General features: G+C 40.2%; 1 protein-coding gene across 1 annotated transcript; it reads left to right on the top strand.

Moving 5' to 3' along the window:
• The first annotated feature begins 742 nt into the window (after window positions 1–742).
• elovl6 (ELOVL fatty acid elongase 6) lies at window positions 743–24590 on the top strand. Its single transcript, XM_080035297.1, has 4 exons — window positions 743–973; window positions 20078–20209; window positions 21823–21974; window positions 22956–24590. Exons 1-4 carry the CDS (start codon window positions 891–893, stop codon window positions 23390–23392), a joined length of 804 nt encoding a protein of 267 aa, XP_079891423.1. The 5' UTR covers window positions 743–890; the 3' UTR covers window positions 23393–24590.
• The last annotated feature ends 245 nt before the right edge of the window (window positions 24591–24835 follow it).

Genomic DNA, 24835 nt, shown 5'->3' with positions numbered 1-24835 from the left:
TACGCTAAACTGAGATTTTTTCCACAGCCGTTTATTTTTGTTTTCTTGTGTCTATTGAATAATCCGGAGGAGCCTTAAGTCAAACAGCTGATTGCAGTGATACAAAACATGTATGGAGGTCTGGGGCAAACTAAAGCTGTGGAAAATCACATACAACCTAAACTGTTATTTAGGTTGTATGTTGAATTTGGAGCTGTGGAGAAAAAAACATTTTACTTCTGGCCCCCTCTGCAACAGTACAATGCTGCCTTCTGTTACATAAAAGTCTCCCCTGAACTCCTTGTATTAGGCCTATATAAAAACATGTTTATATGTATAGGCCATATAGTGGCTATATATATACATGCTGTAGTGGATATATACATACACATACATACTCATTGTCATTGTAAATGAGGGTCACCCCTCAATGATCTCTTGAGGATACATACAGGTAAATGAACATATAGGCTACACTTGTATGTTCAAGTGAATTGTCAGTAATTACACTGAAAGCAAAGTACTTGCATGTGTACACATACTTGGCCAATAATAAAGCTGATTCTGATTTAACGATAATCTTTTAGTCAGATTATCAACTGAATCCACTTGAACTGAATTGCATTTTAAACGCATTCTAATGACAGCTGATGAGACCAAATTAAGGCGGCGTTAGGACCCAGAGTTGAGCTCCCCGGGAGGAAGAGGGCGTAGGCTCGGACTGTCAGCCGGTAGAAGTGAGGAAGCTGCTGCCCGCCACTTATTACCAAGCAGCTCGCACTCATCCGCGAGGTTCAGACAGCAGCGCAAGCGATGCGAGTCAACGGCTGCGAGGAAAACACCACATAGAAACAGCTCTTCCGAGAACCGTCTTGTTTCATCAGTGTGAACGCAAACGCAGCACAGTGACCATGTCGGTGCTAGCACTGCAAGAGTACGAATTCGAGAGGGAGTTCAACGAGGACGAAGCCATCCGATGGATGCAGGAGAACTGGTAAGGCGGCTACATACACTGCGCGATGTGACGTTAGCGCCTCGTTCAGTTCACATCACGGTGGTGAACATTTGTCACTGCCATTGCAATGTAGCTTAAGGTCTAACTGTGAATCAATGGACGATGCACACGCATGATCCTCGGTATTAAAACACTCAACCTATCCTATTATTACAGGTTCTGTCATGTCGGCATCCATATATTGCTGCTTGTATTTCATAAAACGAAAGCACAAACGCAGGCCTGTAGCCGCGTGCGAATGCGATGCTCTGCTGCTACAGACACTTCCCTGCATGGCTCTCCACTGACGCATTATGTAGCTTTGCTTTGGCGACTAGGATTTGTCCTTGATTTCCTGTGATTTGTTATCTCGTCATCCCGACTATGTAAAGGTCATCTACGGCTCCAGCTGCCTCATCCGTTCAGACAGACAGTCACCACTGGCCAAGTAGCATATTGAACCTGGCCTCTGGCTGGTGAACTGCATGATCCCTCTCAGTGAGTCATCCCATGGTTTTAGTCCATATAAAAAATTAAGATGGACAATTCTAACTTTTTATTTCATTTCAAGTGATATACTGTAAAGACATTTTGACTACATATGTCGTGAACACATTTAGAGAATAACAAGGCAACTTGGGCCTATTGCATCTTACTGTGAGGTCTTTGAAAACTCTATTTTGAACAATTAGTGTTTTGCTCTGTAATTTTCATACAGAAGGTTGCAACTTAACAATCATTTATCATTATCGATTCATCTGTTGGTTTATTTGTAGATTATTCATGTAGCCTAGACTTTAAAATACTATGAGAAAACAAGAAGAGAAAAGGAACTATCCCAACTCCCGGAGTCCAATTTGATCACTCCAAGAGGCTTGTTTTCTCCCAACCAACATTAAAAACATACATTTTCCATTTGCAGAAAAAACATTAGATATACCAGAGAATATTTGGCATGCTGTTCTGCCTTAAAAATGACTGACACATTGAATCAATCATCCCAATAGTTGTCACCTGGAATGACCCTGAGGGCTGTGACAAAGAATGGAACACATTTTGCCCAGGGATGTGCCTGCAAGGTCCATACCAGGTTGAGCAAGAAATGGTTCTAAGTAAAACAAAATTATTCATGTGTAAAATTAGCACAGGCTTCATTTAGCATGCAGTGGCACTGGGATGTAAACTAGCCGCCCATGGTGAACAGGCATTCAGCTGGCTCCATCTATCATATTTTAGAAGTGGTAGAAGAAGGTCATATTTAACACATTTCTTTAAAATACTTTTATGGAATTAATGTAGCTCTTGGAGCCAGACTTAGAAAATGTTTGTTCCTATTCATTGAAATGAAATGAAGTGTGTGTGTGACAGCATGGCAGCAATGTGTAAGGGCTGTTGTTACCCTGGTACTGAGAGTTGGCCAATGGCGTTCATCTTATGATGTCTGCTGACAGAGCATTGGCCAATCACGTTGCAGCTGATCTGTGCTGACTTCTCTCCACTGCTCCTGTGGTGGATGGAGCGGAGCATGCCAGACTGGGCCAGTGCACAAGGCTAATGGAGGTAACAACCGCAGAAATTGTGTTTTGATAGGTTGTTTATTTTACTCATAACATTCCCAGGGTAACTGAGTAAGTGTGACACAAGTATAAGTATGAGATACGGTGAGACTGTGAGAGAGAGTAACAAAACATAAACTAGTTTGGTTGCAAGTACTGTTTCCGTGTAACGGTTAGTTTGTCGGGAAACTTGAAAAACAACATTTTCACCAAGCAAGTGACATGTCTTTAATTTTTGCAAGCCACGTCTTTGTTTATTTAGCCCTGGGCAAGGCACCTATCAGCCAAACTCTGCTAGGTTCTGGCATTTACATCAGATAAGCAAAGAGCAAATGCCAATTAGAATAGTTTTGAGGTGAAAAAGCGTCTCTCGTCACTAGCTTTAGGTGTTACAGACTCTATTTAGGAATTCCAGTTCTGGTTCAGCTTTTGGGGTATGACTAAGAAAAACAATGATACCAAATAATTTTCTAAAGCAAATGACACATATTGTCAGCAAAAATAGGCTGCCATATTCTGTCTTGCAAAAAAATTAAATGTTCGCAACATATTTTGTCAATTAAATATTATCCAGTATTATGTAATTGATCTTCTATAGTCCTGAGGGCGAGCTTCAACCGATCATGTATGGCATTGGTTATACCATAATTGATTTAGGGTGGAAACAATTGAGGAAAATATATTAACGCTCGGAGGGGGTCTCGCCCAGGGTGTAATTCAATGTAGAAACACCACTGGTGAGCCCTTTTCATAAAGAGTCCCAAAAAACTCTTAAATATTAGTTTGTTTAATAGACTGGGCCAGATTATCACTGCTTTCACTTGATTTCTAACATGCACTCATCTATTGCAGACTTTGCAATTAGCTAGGATTGAACAAGTTGTGTTTTACCTCTGACCACTGATGGAAACATGCCTGTAGCGAAGTCTGATTCGGATGAGGCCAAACTATTGCTCATTAAATGTGAATTAATGGTTCAGCTGTAACAAAAAGACAAACATTTGACAAGTTTGAAATCGTCTGTCACTGCTGAGCTCACCGCTGTGTTGTTAAATTATCACCAAGAAAACTGTTCAGACCTGAAAGGTAAGAAAAAATTATTCTATGTTCAAGTTTGGATATTTTGTCTGAAATCTAACTGTCACATTGCTGCTGTAGTTGTTTCATATTGGTCATGAACATTTTTAAATGTGGAGGATGTTTCAGGCCTACTTTTGATGACAGTAAATCAGCAAACTATCAAGTGCTAATGATGACTAGTTTCCTCCTTCTACCCGGCAGTATACGTTTTAACTTAATGGTACAGTAGAGTCGACTCTATTTTCCTCACGATACATTCAATTTGAGGTGTGTTACATGCTTATCTCAAATTTCTTATGATAAAATTATACGTTGTTCAGCCCTGGTAATAGCACAAGGAAGATATTGGCTGGTTTCAGTATATTTTCAATTTTATATTATCATTGTCAAAAGAGGAAACACTTTGATCATGATTGTCGTCTATACTATTTTGGACGTAATTACTTTTTGAGCTGTTCAGTCAGGAGATATTTTACTGTGTTTGGCTTATAAACTTTACATGTAAGGCATTTAATCCTCTCGTCACTTTTGGGTACAAAGTGTGACGATTGTAAAAGGCCTTGACTGTACAGACTTTATCCTTAGCTACAGCAAAGCATGTGCCTTAAAACAGACACAGACACATCGCTGGAACACTCTGTGTATAATGTATACATTGTCTTGCAGGGATGAAGGGAGACTGGTACACTGATCTGATTTGTTCCCTTCAGTCTGGCAGCAGACAGCTTGGCATTGTCAAGCCAAGACAATTGATCAACTACAGTAGTTGTAAGAAGAGGAAGGAGTTGACTTGGTCATGCTGCTGTTTAAGTGTTTAGAGAAGTAGTGTAAGAAGAACAATACATACACCATGGTAGAAGCCACATTATGTCAAACCTGACGTTGCTCATGAAATTGTGGACAGCCAACTGAAAGATACAGTCCCCTCCAAAAGTATTGGAACGGTGAGGCCAATTCCTTTATTTTTGCTGTAGACAGGAAACATTTGGGTTGGACACCAAATGATGACTTTGAGACAAAATATCAACATTTCAGCTTTCATTTCAAGGTATTAACATCTGGATCTGATACACAACTGAGAAAATAGCATTATTTGTAAAGGAATACCACATCTTTAGGTGTGCAAAAGTATTGGAACAGATAGACTTAAAATCAATTAAGTCTTAATATTTTGTCGCACATCCTTCACAAATCCTTTGTTTGCAAAAACCACATCAAGCCTGTGACCCATTGACATTACCAAACTTTTGCATTCTTATTTTGTGGTGCTTTTCCAGGCTTTCAGTTGCTGCTTGTTTTGGGGGGTTATTCTCTTCAGTCTCCTCTTTAGCAGGTAAAATGCATGCTCTATAGGGTTTAAGTCTGGAGATTGTCTTGGCCAGTCTGAAACTTTCCACTTATTGCCCCTAATGAACTCCTTTGTTGTTATTGCAGTGTTTTTTGGGTCATTATCTTGCTGAGTGATGGAGGATTTTCCAATCAGTTTGGTTGCATCTTTCTTTAAATTGGCAGACCGAATGTTTCTGTAGACTTCTTGCTGTTGCCATCATCATCAGTATTGGAACACATGTATTTTAAGTAGTACACATGTTCCAATACTTTTGCTCACCTAAGGATGTGATGTTCCTTTACAAATAATGCTATCTTCTAATCTGTGTATCAGATCCAGATGTACATACGTGGAAATGAAAGCTGAAATGTTGATCTCTTGTCTCATAGTCATCTTTTTGTGTCAAACCAAAATGTTTTCAGTCTACAGCAAACATAAATGAATTCACCTCACTGTTCCAATACTTTCGGAGGGGACTGTATATATAAAATGTTTATTATATATATATATATATAATAAACATTTTGAAATAATTGTTTCTATTAATTTCAGACGATTCACTTCAACTTTGCATTACATATTCACGCATTGTATTTTGTTAATTTTCTTTTAAATACTGGTGTTGAATTGAACTTCTAACATGTCAACTTTGATTTATGTAATTTAATTTCTCATTATACTAGTGTGATGTATAACAATATCTGTAAGTGATGGCAGTGCAGTGGCAATTCTTTAGTAACAATTGGACTCACACCATTTGTTACTTATATCTGGCATGCTGTTTTTATGAAGATCCTATCTTCCTACCAACACTCATATGAAAAGCACAACTGCCTCCCTTCATCAGTATATCAGAAGTCAGTGAACATGCGGAAAAGCAATCACAACAGATTTCAAAGCATATCAATCAACAGAGTGGTTGCTCACTACATGAAACAATCTAACATCAGACTGTCGTGTTATACTATTGAGGATTATGTTTTCCTCCTCATAGTAAAGCACTTCATCTTGATTGAAAATCTGCTACAGTTCCAAAATGGCCCGTCATGTGTTAACATTTCTTTTTTTTGCAGTGCGGCCCTGATATCCAAAAGAGAGCTGATACCCTGGGCCTATCTGAAAAGTATTTTTGCATAGGAAATTTCCTTTCCTATCAAGATGAACCGGAAGTACTCGGCGGATAGGTGATCCGAATTCTCAAAATGCTTAGGAAAGGCATAGGAAAGGAGCCTCGATTCATCCTTTAACCCTCCTTTAGCATAGGTTACTCCGGACCAACCTATGCTAAAGGAAAGGAGATAGTGGTATCCCATAATCCTTTACGGCGGCAAGATTTAAAGCAACAGGCCACCGCCGGAGTTTACCGACTCTACACGAATGAGAGGTAAAACAGAAGAGAGGAGAGGAGAAGAGAGGAAGATTTAACTTGGCTAAAACAAAATACCCCCCCCCCCCCCACACGCACACACACAGGCTAAAGATAATAAAGAACTCATAAAAGACCAACATCATAATAGTTATTTTCGTAGCACATAATTTACACCATAAGAAAATAAAATACCAACTTCACATTTAATGAAGTTACTGGGGGCAGTTAATTTCAACATCTACACAAGTGTAGCCTCTTTTTATTCCACGTGTGAATTGGGATATATGGGAGTGATTCTCACTCTGTTGGCGACAACCTGATTAAAATCAATATGAAAAGAACGCATGGATCAAACGAGCGCTTGTTGTAGTCAATTTTCGGAGAATAGGCTATAGTGTACAGGGCTCCAGACTAACCTATTTTACTAGGAGCATTGGCGCCCCTAACTCAGAATTTTTAGGGGCGCAAGCAGAAAATTTAGGGGCAAACATTAAATAGACCTGCAACGCATCTATTAAAATGTTTCCCAATTTTAACTATATTAGGCCAATTGATATTGTATTAGCAGCATGTTTTGGACCACACTGACAACAGATGATACAATTCATTGTGTTTTCGATTTTGCATCACCATGTGAAATTCTTCAGACATTCCTTTAGGAAAAAGATTTTTTTTTTTGTGCCCATTTTCACCACAACCACCTCTACATCCAAGCCCTCTGATTTGTCCTACTCTATCTCTGCTGACTCCAGGAAAATAGCCTAGTTATTGGCCCAAAAGTAACTAGTAGGAGCTAGGTGACATTATCAACTAATTTGCATTATAGGCTATGCTTTTCTGAAAGAGGCAAAATTAATAGAAAATGCTGACCAGGTAGTGTACAAATTAACTAGGCCTATTTACATATTTACAAACTCACTTTACACACTTTTTTTGTTGCCATATAACTATAAGGTTAGCTTTTTTATAGATATGCAGTGGCCTATTGAATGTGGACATAAAACAATTTTCGTGTTCACAAACGTCCCCTGACACACAGTGCTGTCTGCTGCAGGTGGCGGGGGGTTTCTATCAGACTGCCCGTGTGACTGAGTGCTGTCAGCGGTGAGGAGTAGACAGCTCCGTTGCTACTCTGCTCTTGAGTGCGCGGTTAAAAAATAAATCTAACAGCCTTATCGCTATGGCGGAAAGTCGGCAGGTATTGCGGAAAAAGTCACCAGTTGGCAACATGTTAAAGACGTGACGACAGCGGGACACTGAGATGAGAGTAGGTTACGTGATCCGCGCTGTTCATCATTTAACTGATCACTCGCGGACTCTTTCGCTCTCGCTCTCGCTCTCGCTCTCTCTCTCTCTCTCCAAGTACTAATAATAATGATACTGTCGGCGAATTTTCCGTTCGCGCGCGTGCCCCTAGTTTTAAAAACTACTCGCACTGTCTCCAAAAATCGCAGTCTAGAGCCCTGGTGTAGTTTCACGCTAGTGACTCACGTCAGCAATACTCGCCGTCGCGCAATGACGTCGGTTAGGAAAAGTGGAGTCGAATTCATTTGAAACAGCGCTGTCCTTTCCTATGTTCGATAGGAAGCACCTTTCATCTCTCCTTAACCCCGATGACGTTTAGGGGTTAAGGTATAGGAAAGGAGGTTTATAGGTTAGGAGATTGGACTTTTCGTATAGGCCCCCTGTGTTATACACACAACCCTAACCTGCTGACTCACTCTGTACTCTCACAGCAGTCATCATTCCTCATTACCATGCAGGTTGCTTGGAATCGGTGTTCTCTGCTTTTAAAAGCCTCTAGGGTAGATGGCACCCCCAAAGGACTCTGCACTTTTGACGGTTCTCTGGTGGTTTTGTCCTGGACAGATAAAGAGCGGTGAGGAGTCTGAAAATGATGCAATCAGATTTGTTCTATTTTATGTATTCTGCCTGTTAGTATTTATTTCCAATATTTTTATGATTCAGCGGTTCTTTTACATCAATACGCTTTCTTTCCCATCACAGCAAATATTGTTGTCTATTGTTCAGTGTATTAAAACCTTAAAGGGATACTTGATGAGTTGAGGTGATAAGGCTCTTACTCCCAAGTCTCATGTTACTCGTCCAGCCTATTGTCTCTGAGTTTTTGAGCGCTGCTGTTGGATTGATGAGACCAATAGATATATACACCCTTCTTAAATGTGGCACCACAGTATTATTTCAGTGAGTGGTCATTACATAGCTTTTTTTCCTTTTTTCAAATATATTTTTAGTTTTAGAGATGATTTTCTCCATAGTGGCTTACATTTATAATTTATTATTTTGCTAGATGAAGATGAGCAATGATCATTTCCAATGTCACACTGAAGGATTTCTCTTGATGGTCTTAATATACAAAGTGTTGTTTCTGCATGCTGCATTCATTAGTAACAAGAGCATCATGTCATGATGCTGATAATTCCTGACTGTTGATCCAGAGTCCAACCCAGGCTTGAGGTTTGTTCTGCTGCTCTCCTTCCCACTACTGGTGAGGCCAGAGATGAAGACGGGACTGGCTCTTCAGGAAATTAAGGTCTGTCTGGAGTGTTACCACGCTCAGGTGTCCCTTTCACATTTAGTCAGGCTGTCAAGAAAGAGCTTGGATGCAAACAAAGGAAAGAGCAGTCCGTTGTACAGTATATTTTATTCAGTATCCATTGAGTTACTAGGCTTGTCGGTTTAAATACACTGGTAAATATGTTATTCCTATTGTATGGGACGCCCTTAAGGCTTACCTTAGGGGGCAGATAATATCTTACACTGCCAAGATGAAGCGGCAATCCACTAAGGAGCGTTTGGAATTGGCTCATCAAATTGGAGAGATTGACGAGCAATATGCGCAAACTCAAAACCCAACTCTTTATAAAAAACGAGTGGAACTCAAAACCAAATTCGACTTACTCACTACTCACCCAATTGAACCCGTACTTTAAAAAAATAAAGCCACATTTTACATATATGGTGATACAACTGACAAATTGCTCGCAAATCAACTTAAAGGTGCCAAAGCGAGACAGAATATTTCAAAAATGTGCATGCTTGATGGCCAGATAACTTCAGACCACTTGCACATTAATGACGCTTAGAGAGATTTTTATTCTAAGCTTTACACTTCCGAATCTCAACCAGATCAGAAGGTATTGCTTGACTTTTTCAGCAGCCTTACCATTCCCAAACTCTCATTGGATTTTAAGGAAAGATTGGAAGAACCTATATCACAGGCAGAAATAGCTGCAGCCATCTCTTCGATGCAATCAGGCAAATGTCCAGGCCCTGATGGCTTCCCTGCAGAGTTTTTTAAAAGGTTTTCTGTACTTCTTTCCCCACAGTTGTCTTCCGTTCTATCTGAATCCTACCGACAAGGCTCTCTCCCTCCATCCTTTGCTGAAGCCTGTATCACTCTTATTGCCAAAAAAGATAAAGATCCAACCGAATGCGCTTCATACAGACCAGTTTCCCTCCTTAACACAAATGCTAAAATCTTAGCTAAGGTTCTAGCTCGGAGACTAGAGACTGTCCTTCCTACGGTTATATCTGATGACCAGACTGGTTTTGTGAAGAACAGACACTCTTTCTTTAACGTACGTCGATTATTAGATATCATTTACTCTGCTTCCCTGAGTGTGTCGTGTCAATTGATGCAGGAAAAGCATTTGACCGCATCAAGTGGGTTTATCTATGGGCGGCTCTTGACAAATTTGGTATCGGGTCAAACTTTATATCGTGGATCAGGTTACTATACTCTCACCCTTTAGCCTCAGTTCGGACAAATTCTCAGATTTCCAAGCCGTTCGACTTACATCGTGGAACCCGCCAGGGGTGTCCTCTGAGCCCCATGCTTTTTCACTTAGCCATTGAATCCCTTGCCATAGCCTTCCGTAGCTGTGAGGACATAGCCGGTATTTGGAGGGGCGGCACACAGCATAAGGTCTCGCTATATGCTGATGACCTTCTGCTTTTTGTTTCGAGCCCAGACACATCTCTGCAGTCTGCTTTGTCACTGCTCAATCATTTCAGTCAATTTTCAGGCTATAAGATAAATCTTGGAAAAAGCAAACTGTTTCCCATTAACTATGAAGTACAAGCATCGGTCCTTAGCAACCTGCCATTTAAAATGCTCATACTTGGGCATTTCAGTTACAAAGAGGCACAAGGATCTTTTCAAAGATAACTTTATCAATCTGTTTAATCAGATCAAACAAACGATTACGCAATGGTCACCCCTATCAATGTCTCTTGTTGGCTGAATAAACTCAATTAAAATGATCATTCTACCAAAGTTGTTGTACCTTTTTCAGGCCTTACTAGTTTTTATCCCCATGTCTGTTTTTTGACCAACTCGATTCAACTCTTTCCTCCTACATATGGAGAGGTAAGCGGCCTCGTCTCAATAAGACCCACCTCCAAAATACCACAGCTGCTGGCGGCCTGGCTCTACCAAACTTTTGTTTTTTGGGCTGCCAACCTGCGCTGCCTTTCATTTTGGTCTTTCTTGCACAATCAGCCCAATTGTACTGACTGGGTAGCCATGGAATTACATACAGATGATAATATGTCCGTGTCTGCATTACTTGGATCCCCACTTCCACTCACCTCGATTAAATCTTTAAAAAATCCGGTGGTTAAACACTCTCTAAGAATATGGGTTCATTTGAGGAAATATTTTGGGTTGCATAACTTCTCCCTGCTGAGCCCTATTGCATCAAACCACCTTTTCAGACCATCAACCCAAGATCCTGTCTTTAAAGAATGGCATACGAAAGGGTATTGTGCGCTTCAAGAACCTGTATATGGGTAACACTTTAGCATCATTTGAACAACTAAGCAACAAATTTGGTCTTCTAAGGTCAGATTTTCAGATATTTGCAAACAAGACATTTTGTGCTATCCAAATTGACCAGCTCTTCTATACCAGCAGACACAACCCTTGTTGATTTTGTTCTTTCTTTGGACCCATCTCAAAAGAGACTTGTCTCTGCGTTATATGGCAGGATGTTGGACCTAAGACATGCTTCTATGGATAAGATCAAAGTAGCATGGGAAGGGGACCTGGGCTTCTCTTTAGCGGAAGATACATGGAGCTCCATTCTTAAACATGTTAATTCCACCTCTATATGCGCTCGACATTGCCTGATCCAATTCAAAGTGGTTCATATGGCTCACATTTCAAAAGCTAAATTATTCACAATTTACCCTGATGTTAGTCCGCTGTGCGTAAAGTGTAACATCTATGAAGCCTCTCTACTTCATATGAATTGGTTGTGCCCCAGCCTTAACAAATTGTGGGTAGAGGTCTTCCAAACATTATCTCAAGTGTTAAACATCAAGTTGGAACCAAAACCCCTAGTTGCACTTTTTGGGGTCACTGACAAGGTGGTTGGATTAACTGCAGTTAAGCGACATACTATATATTTTGCCTCTCTTCTGGCCTGGCGAGCCATTATGCTGAGGTGGAGGGAACCTGTCCCGCCCACTCATACACAATGGCTGAGAGATGTTATGTCTTGTCTTAAACTAGAGAAAATTAGATCCTCCCTTTGGCAGTTTCAGGAAGCATGGGGACCTTTTGTGGGCTCATTTCAAGCTTTGTAAACTGGCAGTGACTTGGGAGGGATAATTTATTTTTATTTTTACTTTTTGTTTCTTTTATTGTTTACTTTGAAGTATCCTAAGTTGTTTATCTGTCCTTTTCATTTCAACATTTGTGTACCAATTAACAACCTGGCACTTGTTAAACAAAAAAAATCAAAAAAAAGAGATTGATTTAAAAAAAATAAAATAAAAATAAAAAACAGAAAGTGGGTAAAACGTAACATCATTTACCAAGTGTCGGTTGTTGGGTGTATGAAAAGGTTTAAGACGAGGTTTAATATTTGTTCCAGTGAAATGCATGGGTATGATGCAACATTGCATACCCATTCCAATATGGGTGGTACCCATATCAGTGTGCTTGTCTGAATGGAGTATGATTGAACACTCATTCCTGAAAAGGCCCAATCTGTCCCTTTCTGACAATATAACTCAAATGTGTATCATGACGAATTAAAGCAGCTCCGAGTAACATTTAAATATATTTTAAACAGCCTCATGTTTCCTCTCATAATCATACATTGCCTTTAACAGCAAACGAGAGCATCAGTGCAAAGAAAGACGTTTTTATTACTGCGTTTGGTCTGGTCGCACACCCAGTCCAATTTTCGGTTCACGCGTGCATGCTCTATGGTCACATATCCGTATTGGTCGCAGATTTCAGTGTGGTGCAGCAACGCGATTTGAGAAGCCTATCCCTCCAGGTGAGGAAAGGGGAGCGGGAGCCTTGTTTGAGACAGTTATTTGTCGTCATAATGACTGATAACGGGGCTGAACCATCAAAGGGAAAAAAAGGAAAATGCAATGAAGAAAAGCTAAAAGGAAGAGTGATAGGCGGGCGTTGCCAACGTATACACAATCAAGCAACGTATACACAATCACGGGAGCGAACTAGACTGCAGTGTTTACTCCTAAATGAATGAGTGGTAGCCTACTAAAACAAAGTTTACTTTGCCTCACCAGCATCATCAGATGACTATTATTCATCTGAAATAGTCATTATTTACAACAACATAAACACATTACCTCATCGTGATCCATACTAACTGCCGTCTCTCGTTCATTCGCTTTGTGAGGACACGGAATCTTTCAGCTCCGTGAGAGGTGACACTGCATCAACTCATTGCAATCAGGTGTGTGTAGCACTGACTGGCATTAGTTTGCTGTGTCACTAACCACTCTCACGGAGCCGAAAATAGTCCGATGCCCTCACACTTTCCACACACGGACATGCACTATATTGCTTCCTGATCATTTGAATCTCGCACGCCCGGCACGAGCTAGAAAACAGCTTCACGACAGCTGGCGTCGTAAAAATACTACCGCTTTTGTCCAAAGGGGCCGCCAACGTGCAATGTTACTCGTTGTGGCTTTAAAGTTGCACTCCTGAATACACCTGTTTGTGACTACTTGTAGGCAACCCTAACACAACTACAGAGAGAGGGACATTGTTGTGCACTTATTTGCTTTGTCTGTGTACCTCGGGATTATATTGAATTGTGCAGGGTGGCATATTTTTGAATACATTTTTTTTGCATGTTTTGAAAATAAAATGTAACATGCATTTTATATCGAAAGGTTGGGTGGTCCTCTCTTAAAGAAAGACGTGACTCATATTGGCATATTTTTATATAGCCCTGACCAGGAAGCTACTTAATTATTTGACTGCAATGTTGTAATATTCAGATGGGCTTTATCAGACCCGCTACACTGACTTGCTCATGTTATGTTCCAACTGCCGATCAGAGCTTGAAAAGACTGCTTTCAGCTTCAGTGCCCCTGTCTGCTGGAACAATTTACAGCAACAAATTAAAAATAAAATTACTTCATATCCTTAAACAAATTTGGACATTTATCTTAAATCTGCCGAACTATACCTGTAACTGTTTTTATTAGGCTATATTGTACTTTCCCCCCATTTCATTTTAATTGCAGCCATTCTACATTGCTGTGTAAATGATCAATTGTTTTGTCTCTTTATCAGCTTGTTGTGTGTCTGAAAGAAATTAAAACATATTTTGAATGCAATGAATCTCTAGAATAGAGATGTGCATGGATTTGGTCTACATGTGTACGAAATACATTGTGCTTATGCCGTTGAATGCTATGCAATACCAACTTCCTGCAAACCATTTCTCTGGCTGCTTAAAATACGCATGACTAAGGATTTTCTTAAGTTATTTTAAAGTCCCCCTATAATTTACTTGCAGTGATAAGGACCGTTGTGTGTGCGGTACTAACTGGATTATATCCAGGTGCTTCCCGGCTGACTGGTAATAGTTGGGTCCTATTGATGGCACCTCTTGGGCTTATTAAGTGGCTTGCTGTGCATGCTATACGTTGACACAGTGTCACTGATTGCTTTTTGTAGATACAGAATGATGAACGTGTCAGGGTATAGAGTTACACACACATTGTGCATACAGTTGCATATGCAAATGTGACAAGGTAAAGCCACACTTTGGTGAGACGATTAAGACGGTAGCTTATTGGAACAGGCGTGCCGACTCATCCTCAGACTGCAAACTCAGGATTACGTAACAGTTGAAATCTCCTGGACCAGTTAATACAGATCCACGTTTCACAGCAGGTTATCCTGCAGCTTTATACAACGCAGTCAGCGGGGGAGGGGCGGGTCTATGTAAATAACATCCTTATATTATTATGTACAGTACTATGTAAATGCAAGTACATATACCGGACAAAACCACAGGGATATTGTACACACCTACATCATGGCACAGTACTTTGTTTTGAAAGGCTAGAGTGGCACACACGTTTGGATGGTTTTCTTTGTACCTTTTTGTTATTTACTCTATCACAATATCAACACCTTCTTTGCATATCTCACATCTTTTGCATTATTTGACAACAGTGCAAATTGGGCCAATGCCGAGCATCTCACTCATGGTTTCACCCCATGATAACAATCATACGAGAGAAAGAAATACCAGAGATGCTTTATCTACTTAAATGAGAAGCTCTTGCAACTTGTCCTGAATGTACGCATTAATCATGGCCTCTAAAATTGGTGGTTTTCTTGTCATTGGACATTGGAAAAGTACATGGAGTGTATACTGTATACAATTTATGCAGTGGATCTGGGACACCTCAATCTTACTGTTACTTGTAGCAGATATAAGCTTGAGGAATGCAACTGATTTCCAACCTTGAAACAAGCATGCTACCTCTGTTGATTCTGTTACTACTTCATGCTGATCCTTCCCAAAAAAGTTCTGACATTTTAGTTTGTGCTGCCTACTTTGAAAAACGGTTAAGTCAAGCCTTTTGCTTCACCACTTTTATAGTGTCCATGAAGTCAGATCAGAAGTTATAGATCAAATAATTTTTTTCTGAATGATGCTTTATTTTCAGTGTCAGTATTCACAGAACTTTGTTGTTGGCATAGGAATTAATTGTTCGATGTATCGTTTCTACAGTAGCGGAGCATATTTATATCGATCTAAATATCCTGCTTCAGAATCCTTTAAGTAACAAAGGTCAGGACTGTGATCTCATTACTCATATTTGGGGCTGCAACTAATGAATATTTTCAATAATGATTAATATTTTCCAAGTGACTAATTATTGTAGATCTAGACGGTTGTCATTAATCAATTCAACGTTTTTAAAGTGGAATATAGTTATCCATGACTCTTTACTTCTATAAGAGAATAGAAAATCCTGTTTAGACCATTATTTCCTGGGTAATCTGAACACTGAAGGTCAGGAGCAGAGTTGTAGAGGCACCGTGGAGCATGAAGGGATGATGGGAATTCACACTTATGTCTCAATAGATTCCTGTGACTGCAAACACGGCTTTGCTGCCGCTGGCACAGCAGAGCCTTAGCAAAGACAACAACGGCCAGCACCTCCCCCAACACCACCATCGCCCCAACAAACTTGTCAGCTTTGACCATGCCCTTGGGTTTTTTTGCCCTTCATTATTTTTCACTCTTGTGTGTTATTATCCATCTGGCAAACTGCATTAGGTCATACAAATCGTACCCTTTGTCTACTTGCACCTGGGTTAGGCTTCAGCTGGATAATAAAAGTACATACTTGCAGCAATCATTGTGGTTAAATATATATAGATACTGTACACGTTCACAAAGATGGTGTGCATGGATATACGATAAGAGAGAAGAAAGTTGCCTTTTAAAAGCTACTGGTCATATACCAGACGGAGCAAGGCTGTAGCAACACAACCGCTTAGTGGATTAAATTGAGTGTGTTTTATTGCTCAATGAAGAACAATGTCTTACTTTACTTTACAATTGACTTTACATTTCTGGCAATAGAATTACTAGAAAATAAAAAATGAAAAGATAAAAGTAAATGCCATTGTTATTTGTAGATGTCATTAGAAAGTGAGTCCCATAAATTATAGGATCACAACTTTGGCCATGTTAACCTCTGACCATTCTATTTTGTATGGCAATACACTTAAGGGGGTGTACTGAGATGGGTGCTCCTCTCCATCTTCCTGGCCCCACAACAGTATGTAGGCCACTGTGCATTCTCTGTTGCTTTGTTCGCCCCTCCTTCATTTGTGGTTGAGAAACAGTGATGTCATTCTGCAGTTCAACCCTGTTGTCTTTCTGTGAAAGCTGCTTCTTTTGACTTTGACTGGACTGCTTTGTCCTTTGTTTTGCGGAGGTGGCCTAAATCATTATGTGGGCTTCTTGCAAGAACAGAAATGTTGCATCTATCATTCTCGGGATACTGACACACAGTGAGGTCCATTGTTGTAAATAGATGAATCTGATATTGCACTTTTGTTCCTATCTGTATTGCCTTGCCCTGACTGGTTATTGTTATGACAGCAATATTTTAAATTTTACTTCATGAGCATACGGTTGAATAAATGTTTTTGTGACACACAGAACATCAAATTACTACTACTGTCCTGATAATGACAGGTTTTCCTGTTTTTATATCATCCGCTCAATGCAAATCACACGGCCTCCATTTTTCAAGTATGTTTGTAGGTGGTTAAGCAAAAAATGCACACCGTTTGTCATTCTAGTCTAGCTCTATACCTGCTCAGCAAAACTAAGTGCTGTGCTCTGCTGAGGCTGCAAAACAGAACAGGATATATTGCTGTTTGTTTGAATATGTCACGCTTCTGTGATAAATGTTTGTATTTGTAGTGTGAATTGAGCTAAGACCATTTTACTAGTGATCTACTAAACTTTTTCTTACGTATCCAATTGACCTTGGATAGATGGAAGTCCTACCCAGGCAGGCCCGGAGTGGCTAATCGGGAGAACCGGGAGCATTCCCGGTGGGCCGCTCTGGTTTTTGGGCTGCGAGGGCCGGCCCAGTCATGGCACTGGGTTAAAATATCATTTGGTGCATTAAAAATCATATTATTAGTCCGCAGTTAAGTTACTGCTAATGGAAACTGACCATTTCATACAGCTTCAGTTTCACATTAAAAGCATCTAACTGGCGTAACGTGAGATGACTTTTATTTTGAAGCAGAAACAGGAACTAGGGCCTCCTAGCCCTGCTGCGTGTCTCTCACTAGCAGCATGTCTTCCATGTCGGACTACGCGGTGAAAGAAGATAACTTGTAATTCTGCGCTCATACCAAAGGCTTCATAAGTTAGTGCCAGCCCCCAGTCATTTATTTTCAATGTAGGCCTATGCTCGGGACAATGGCGACTGGAGCGTCGGCTGCACTGGGATGAGCCAGAATCCGAACATTTATTCGGATGAGCACGGATAATGAGATCGATCCGAATATTTTTACTTCCCGAATCATTCGGGAAACAACTATTTATTTATTTTGCCTATCATGCACTAAATTGACGCAGCGCGTTCTGCCTTAACTTGAGTCGCACCTATCAGCTGTTCATCTCCGCTGCCGTGGCTTAGAAGAGAAAGACCGGCTGCATTTATGCATGGCCCCGTGAGCCGCGGTCTCTCTCCATTCCGCTGGAAGTTTCTGACCCCGACTTACCTTCAGTCCCTCCCGTCTTTAATTTATTTCAAATCTCTGAACGTGAACCGCGTCTCTCTAATGGCAACGGGCCGTGTACTTCATTTAATAAAATCGATCTTTAAATATTTGATCTGCAAAGACTTCGCCTGTTTAGTTCATACAATCTGTTTATAAGTAAGAGATTTGCTCAAACAAAGTTTAGTTTTTGTGCGTTGATCACTTACATCACTAGATTATAGAAACGCTGTTTCCTAGTCCAAAGTAATTATTCATTGAACCAAGTTAGAAATTAAAAAAGAGAGGGAGAGGGAGAGAGAGAGAGATAGGTCTATAGAGAGACAGAGGGAGAGAGAGAGTGCGAGAGAAGAGGGAAATAAACGGGAAAAATAAATCTTATCTAGATCGATGGATCATACAACTTTAGTTAAAAATAAAAAGAGTGCGCAAGTTTATGATTTACTGTGATGTAATAGGCCTACTGTTTTAGACTCTGAATGTTCAATATCCCCCAGTCAAACGTGTAGGGGCTCAGACAGTTCATAACTTATAATGAGAGAGAGAAACAGATGAGAAGTACAGTATGAGGAAAATATATCTCATTATTAATAATATGCCAATATTAAATCAATTTGAGGCTCTGAAGGGACAATAATTGTTGGTGAAAAAATATTCAGACAGAAGCCCAGCCCACTTCCGGTGTCATATCCTAATACAGATACAGATAATTGTGTTTGTTGAACAGATACAGATAATGACGTCTCCGCACACTCCTACTGCACATAGTAGCACCATGGCAGCCACCTATAGGCTAGGCTACACAGGAGCATTTGAGTCCACACAGTCTAAAAACACAGAATTACAAGGGTGCAGAGAACAGTGCACTTTTGCAGACGTACATATTAAGGTTGTTATTACATTATATTAATAATGTTGGTCGTGAACTGAAGTGGGCCGGTCTGAGGCATGAAACTCCAGGGCTGAAAATGAGTCCCACTCCGGCTCTGTACCCAGGGGTTTAACTTTCTGTCTTAATTTGTACAATACATCACTAGACACTTTTAATGGAGGAATTTATTCCAATCCTTTCCAATGAGTAATGTCAACGTCACGTTGTTCGCTTTTATAACAGTGGCACAAAAACATCACTGAAACGAACATGACCTCTTCGGCTAGTTTTACGCAACTCATCATCCCAGAATGCCTGGTGCATGTGCACTGTCCTCTGAGATCACACTTGATGTTTGATTTTATTTATTTATTTTTTGCCAAGCGTTTTGTTGTACATGCTTCATTTTTTCTAGCCTTACGGTACTGTCTCTCTAACATGTCTCTCTTACTCTTGACCACTGAGAACCCTGCTGCGGATCTAATGCCTTGCTCAACGGCACAACTGCAACCTTAACTTTATTTTACCTAACTTATTTTTGGCTAATGCTGCTCTAAATTGATACTCTGCTCCCATTCCAAACTTACTGTAGTTTTAGGCAGCTTTCCCAAATCTACTCTCACTCCTACTCAGCATCCAGTCCGTCAAGTCAGACCACCTGCGCCTTTTCATTGTGCTGAACTGGGGAATGTATTTTCTTAAGAGCAGGTTGGGCCAGGTGGTGTAAAAGCACAAGTCCTCCACTTCTTGTAGCACAACAGTGATTTATGACAAGTCAATTAGGCCAACAGGTGTAACAGGATGGTGGGAGTTGGAATTGGAAGAGGAGCGGTTGGAGAAGCAGACTTTTAATTGCATCCAAAATATTAGATATAGTTTTAACATGAATATATTTTCTTTCTAAACATAAAAAGAAAATATACTTCCACTCTGGGGTTTGACCGGACACTCGATCACTCCCTTTTGTAACACTCATGAAAATGCTTTGAAAATATGTAGTTGGATGTTTTATTGATGCTTTATCGTATGATATACATCAAATGTGTTGTTACATGGGCCAAGCAATGCAATGTTTGTGGTGAAAATGCGAATTAATTGCTGCTCCTGCCAGGTTGCTAAGGCAGTTTATTTTATTTTTGTGATGTCTTTTGAATATTACGTAAGCCTTGCACTGTTTCTGTTACACTTCTGCTATTTTGCCTTGACGACTCCTCACATTTGCAGGAGGTCTGTAAATCAGCTAACTGTAATCTGTGTGGTGTTTACATCATGCCATTGTAAGAATATTAATCAGAGAGAGTATTGCCTTTTTTGTGTTTACAGGAAGAAGTCCTTTCTCTTTGCCGCACTCTACGTTGCCTTAATCCTCGGGGGCCGCCATGTCATGAAACAGAGGGAGAAGTTTGAGTTGAGGAAACCACTGGTGCTATGGTCGCTTACGCTTGCCGTGTTTAGGTGAGACAACTTTATCATCATTAGACAACAAATAAATACACAATTTCAAACGGGAAGAATAACCCTAAATAGTGAACACAAAGGTTTAATATGTTAGTTGACATTGTGTAATCATTCAAACTAATACTTGGATTAACGCGTACCTTCTTATCGCTGGGCTGTCCTCTTGTAATATTCTTTTACTCTATTTTGGTAATCGTACAATGAGTCAAATCTGAGGCCTACAATTGATATCTTGTCCATTTAGTATGCCTTTTCTATCCATAGTACAGAGTAGGGCTGTACGATATCAGAAAAACATGCACTATGCAATAGCTTGCATTGTTGAATATTGCGATGATGATACAATTTGCAATAAACAGTGTTATAGTGTTATAGTCTTTCCGCTTTCAGTTCACAACCGACATAGACCCCAGACCGTAAGTAGCCTATGCATATTATCACCCCTAAGCCAGACGTAAAAAATCAGATCGGTTTAGTCTGACCCAGTTGTTGAGTTTGGTGGCCTTCACCATGTTGGCATCGTTGTCTGTTGTCCCAGCTGGCTAACAAGTAATCCAAGAGCTATATTTTCACATCCATGTGCTTTACCACCTCTGCCTGGAGGGCGGGAAATAAAGAAGAAGGGCTTCATCCGATTGGCCAAATATATTGACATTCAAAGCAGAGAGACGTGATGCACATTGGCATGTTTTTATTTACAAAGCCTTGACTGGGAAGCTTCCTCGTTATTTAACAGAAATGCTGCTTGTTTCAGATGGGCTTTATCAGACCCGCTCCACTGACATGCTCATGCTTTATGTCCCACAAGCCCGGTCTGAGCTGGGAAAGACAGCTTTTAGCTTCAGTGCACCTGACTCCTGGAACAACTTACAGCTAAAAATTAAACTAAATACATTCATATCCTTTGGCCAATTTAAACAGACTATCTTGGATCTGCCAAACTCTACTTGTAACTGTTTTAATTAGACTATATTGTACTTTATGCCTTTTAATTGCTGCCACTCTTCCCCACTCTGTAAATGTTTCAATCGTTTTGTTTTTTCTTCTCTTCACTTGTTGTGTATTTGATGTTTTTGCATTGAATATTTTGTTTGTATTGTTGTTTTGAATTTGTTTTGACTCAACGTCATTGAAAATGAGGGTCACCCCTCAATTGGTCTCTCGAGGATAAATAAAGTTAAATGAAATGAAAATGAAATGGCACAGGGAATATGCCATGATGTATCGGAGTGCAAGAAGTCTTTGCGATAGGTATACCACGATATCAACATTCGCGATAAAGAAACCATTTCAATATCTTGTGCAGTAAAGGGTGCTGCTGTCACATCGAACTGTACCAGCAGGAGAAGGAAACGGATAATTGTTATGGCACCATGGAACCGCTTCACACAATTGTATAGTGTAACATTTAATTGATTTTAAAATAGAATTAGTCATGGTTTATTAAAAACCCAACTGAATTTGGTTTGAACAGGAAGCATATTTAAACACATTATCAAAGCTGCAGCTGATGTGACACATGCGCACTTCACATTTTATATTAACTACAGAAATGATATAGGCTGACATTTCCCACTTCCATGATGTCTGTTTTGTCTCTGTCCTTGTAGTATATTTGGTGCCATCCGTACTGGGAGTTACATGACGTACATCCTCATGCAGAAAGGGCTTAAACAGTCAGTTTGTGACCAGAGCTTTTACAACGGTCCTGTCAGCAAGTTCTGGGCATATGCCTTTGTACTAAGTAAAGCACCAGAACTGGGTAAGTCTCATGTTGTCCGTGAAAGAGTTATTGTATATTATTTCCCATGAACCTTTATTATCTTGCCCAGTTAAAGGTGGTGCCAGCAATTCAGGATAGCGCTTATTTGCGAAACCACTTTTTCTCTAAATCAGTCAATATCTCTAGGAATGTACTGATCCACGATTTTTAGTTCCGGGTTTTGGATATCGTCCAATATCATAATTATAATACATTTCTTTGTTGCTGGAGATGCTATGTGTAAGGTTTGGAAGGCTTAAGCAACACAGCAATTGTAATTTAAAAGAGCAACAAATATACACAAATGAATATAGGTTAATCATTAGAACTGTTTGAATGCAGAACACCAAAACTCAACTTTTCATTAGCTAATTCTAATATTAATGTTAATTATATCACATAGCTATGGTCTTAAAATTAAAATGTATTTCATACTTGATGATGATTTAAAAAAAAAAAAGAGTTGTCAGTCCAATATCAGACTCGTAGATTGCAGCCATATCGGACCTGATGCCGATATTTGATTGGATCGGCCCCATCCCTAAATACTGTATCTCTTCATGATCCACTTCCTGTCTGTACTGTGCACTGAAAGGATCTGGTGCTAATACACAGCCTAGGCTCTGTAAACTGGGATGTTAACAAAGTGTATGTAAACAAAGGGGGCGACCATGGCTATAAATATGCCCATTTACAGAGATGGATATTTTGCAGCGCACACACAGTACGTTACGGTAGTGGGTCATGAGGAGATATTCACATATTTTGACAACTGGGGCTTAGACAACAAGCCTTCTCCAGAATCACTGACTCCAACTTTATACAGAGCACCACGTAGGGTTTCATTATCTTAATGCCGTGCTTGAAGCTAGTTCATTTAGCCAGTATTACATTTTTTATAGCGAGCATATTTTAGAGGAATCATAGCCAGATATTTATTAAAGTTACTGATATTCCCTTTCCACCTGTTCCCCCTTGCAGGAGACACTCTCTTCATTGTGCTGAGGAAACAGAAGCTTATCTTCCTCCACTGGTACCACCACATCACCGTGCTGCTTTACTCCTGGTACTCCTACAAGGACATGGTGGCCGGAGGCGGCTGGTTCATGACCATGAACTACTTGGTGCATGCCGTCATGTACTCTTACTACGCCTTGCGAGCGGCCGGCTTCAAAGTGTCGCGCAAGTTCGCCATGTTCATCACGCTGACCCAGATCACCCAGATGCTGATGGGCTGCGTGGTCAACTACCTGGTGTACTCGTGGATGCAGCAGGGCCAGGAGTGTCCATCCCACATGCAGAACATTGTGTGGTCTTCCCTCATGTACCTTAGCTACTTTGTGCTCTTTGTCCAGTTCTTTATCGAGGCCTACTTCAGCAAGTCCAGATCACTGGCCAACACCAAGAAGGCCGAGTAAACAAAATGCCATAAGTGTGGGACGAAGGGAGATAATGAAAGAAAAAGAGTTTGAAATGGACAGCAGGGACCAGTGACATGAGATAATTTTTGTGGGTTGGGTAAGGGCTTTTGAAATGAAAGATGGCTGTTGGAGAGGTGGCATGGAGCCTCGGGAGTTTGGGTTTGGGTAGGGTTGGGAGGGTCAAGAAGATGTCGGGTTTTTGTGCTTGAGCATTACCATTAATGTGCACATCTAAAATGCTTATATGGAGGTGACGTCTCCGTTGAGGGATGCTAAAGAAGCAGCGCCGCTATGATCAGAAGCCATCACAAGTCGTCTGCCTGAAGTTTTAAAGCCCCTTTTGAAATTCACCATGAATAAATAGTTTTTAAACCCTAGAATATATATATAACAAAAGGACAAAATCTCCAGATGAAAAAATACATCTGCCATAAGCGTATATTTACTTGATATCAAAAAAGAAATGTACATATGAAGATGGATGGAGTCAGCATTACCTTAAGCCATCTGAGTATGTTTTTTTTTGTATGTCTGTCTGTCGTCAGTGTTTGCTATTTTCTGTTTTGATCTGTCAAAGAAAAGGTGTGATACACTGGTGAGTGTTTGGTTGATGGGAGCTGATGGGGTGAACGGCACTGTTTCTTATGTGTCTTACATTGCAAAGTGCGATATTTCCTCAGGTCTTAGCTTATCTCTTTCTTATTATAGTATGCATATCAAGACAAACCAGACATGTTTAAAATCCACAACTGTTTACAATATGGCTACAATTCATGGCCCCACAGTTATGAAAAGTATGAATGAAGCTGATTGGACTGAGTGACTCAGATGATCACACTGCTCCTGGCCTGGGCATGATGAGGAACAGATGCTGACAGTGCCCGGATTCACCACTTGTCATGACCTTGCAGAAGTTGCTGACCACGATTGGGAACTGACTTGCCAAACGCTTCTATTTGTTGAAAGATAACTACCAGTGAAGAACACTTTGTCCATTGGACACTGAAGGCTTAACATGGAAGACAAAATATATATGTTTTAGCAAAAGAAAGAAGAATCACACATGCAAATTGTTAAAATATGCTGTATTGACCTTAAAAAATAGTCTTAAATGGTGTCTGTTGTGCTATTGTGCATTTGCACTGTATCAATGTCAAAACCAATTGTTGCTGAAACATTTAACGTATGAACAAAGAGTGGAAAAATAAGTTATCTGCCTGTGGTGTTTTTATTTCTTTTGTTGTCTCAGTTACAACATCCTGGCATTGCACATTCCTCTTGAACCTGACGAAACATTTTCAGATTTACAAGTAGCCATATTTTTTATATTCACTTCCTGATATCCTGTGTACACAGTTAAGATGCATACCTGCTAGAATTATACTTTATGGTTTCACCTGAGTCACTAAAGTCAGTAACTGCTGGATACGATTGGCTGGT

This window comes from Ammodytes marinus (assembly GCF_949987685.1).
Source record: "Ammodytes marinus genome assembly, chromosome: 10".
In the NCBI taxonomy this organism is placed as follows: domain Eukaryota; kingdom Metazoa; phylum Chordata; class Actinopteri; order Uranoscopiformes; family Ammodytidae; genus Ammodytes; species Ammodytes marinus.
This window is presented reverse-complemented; position numbering and strand designations above follow the sequence as displayed.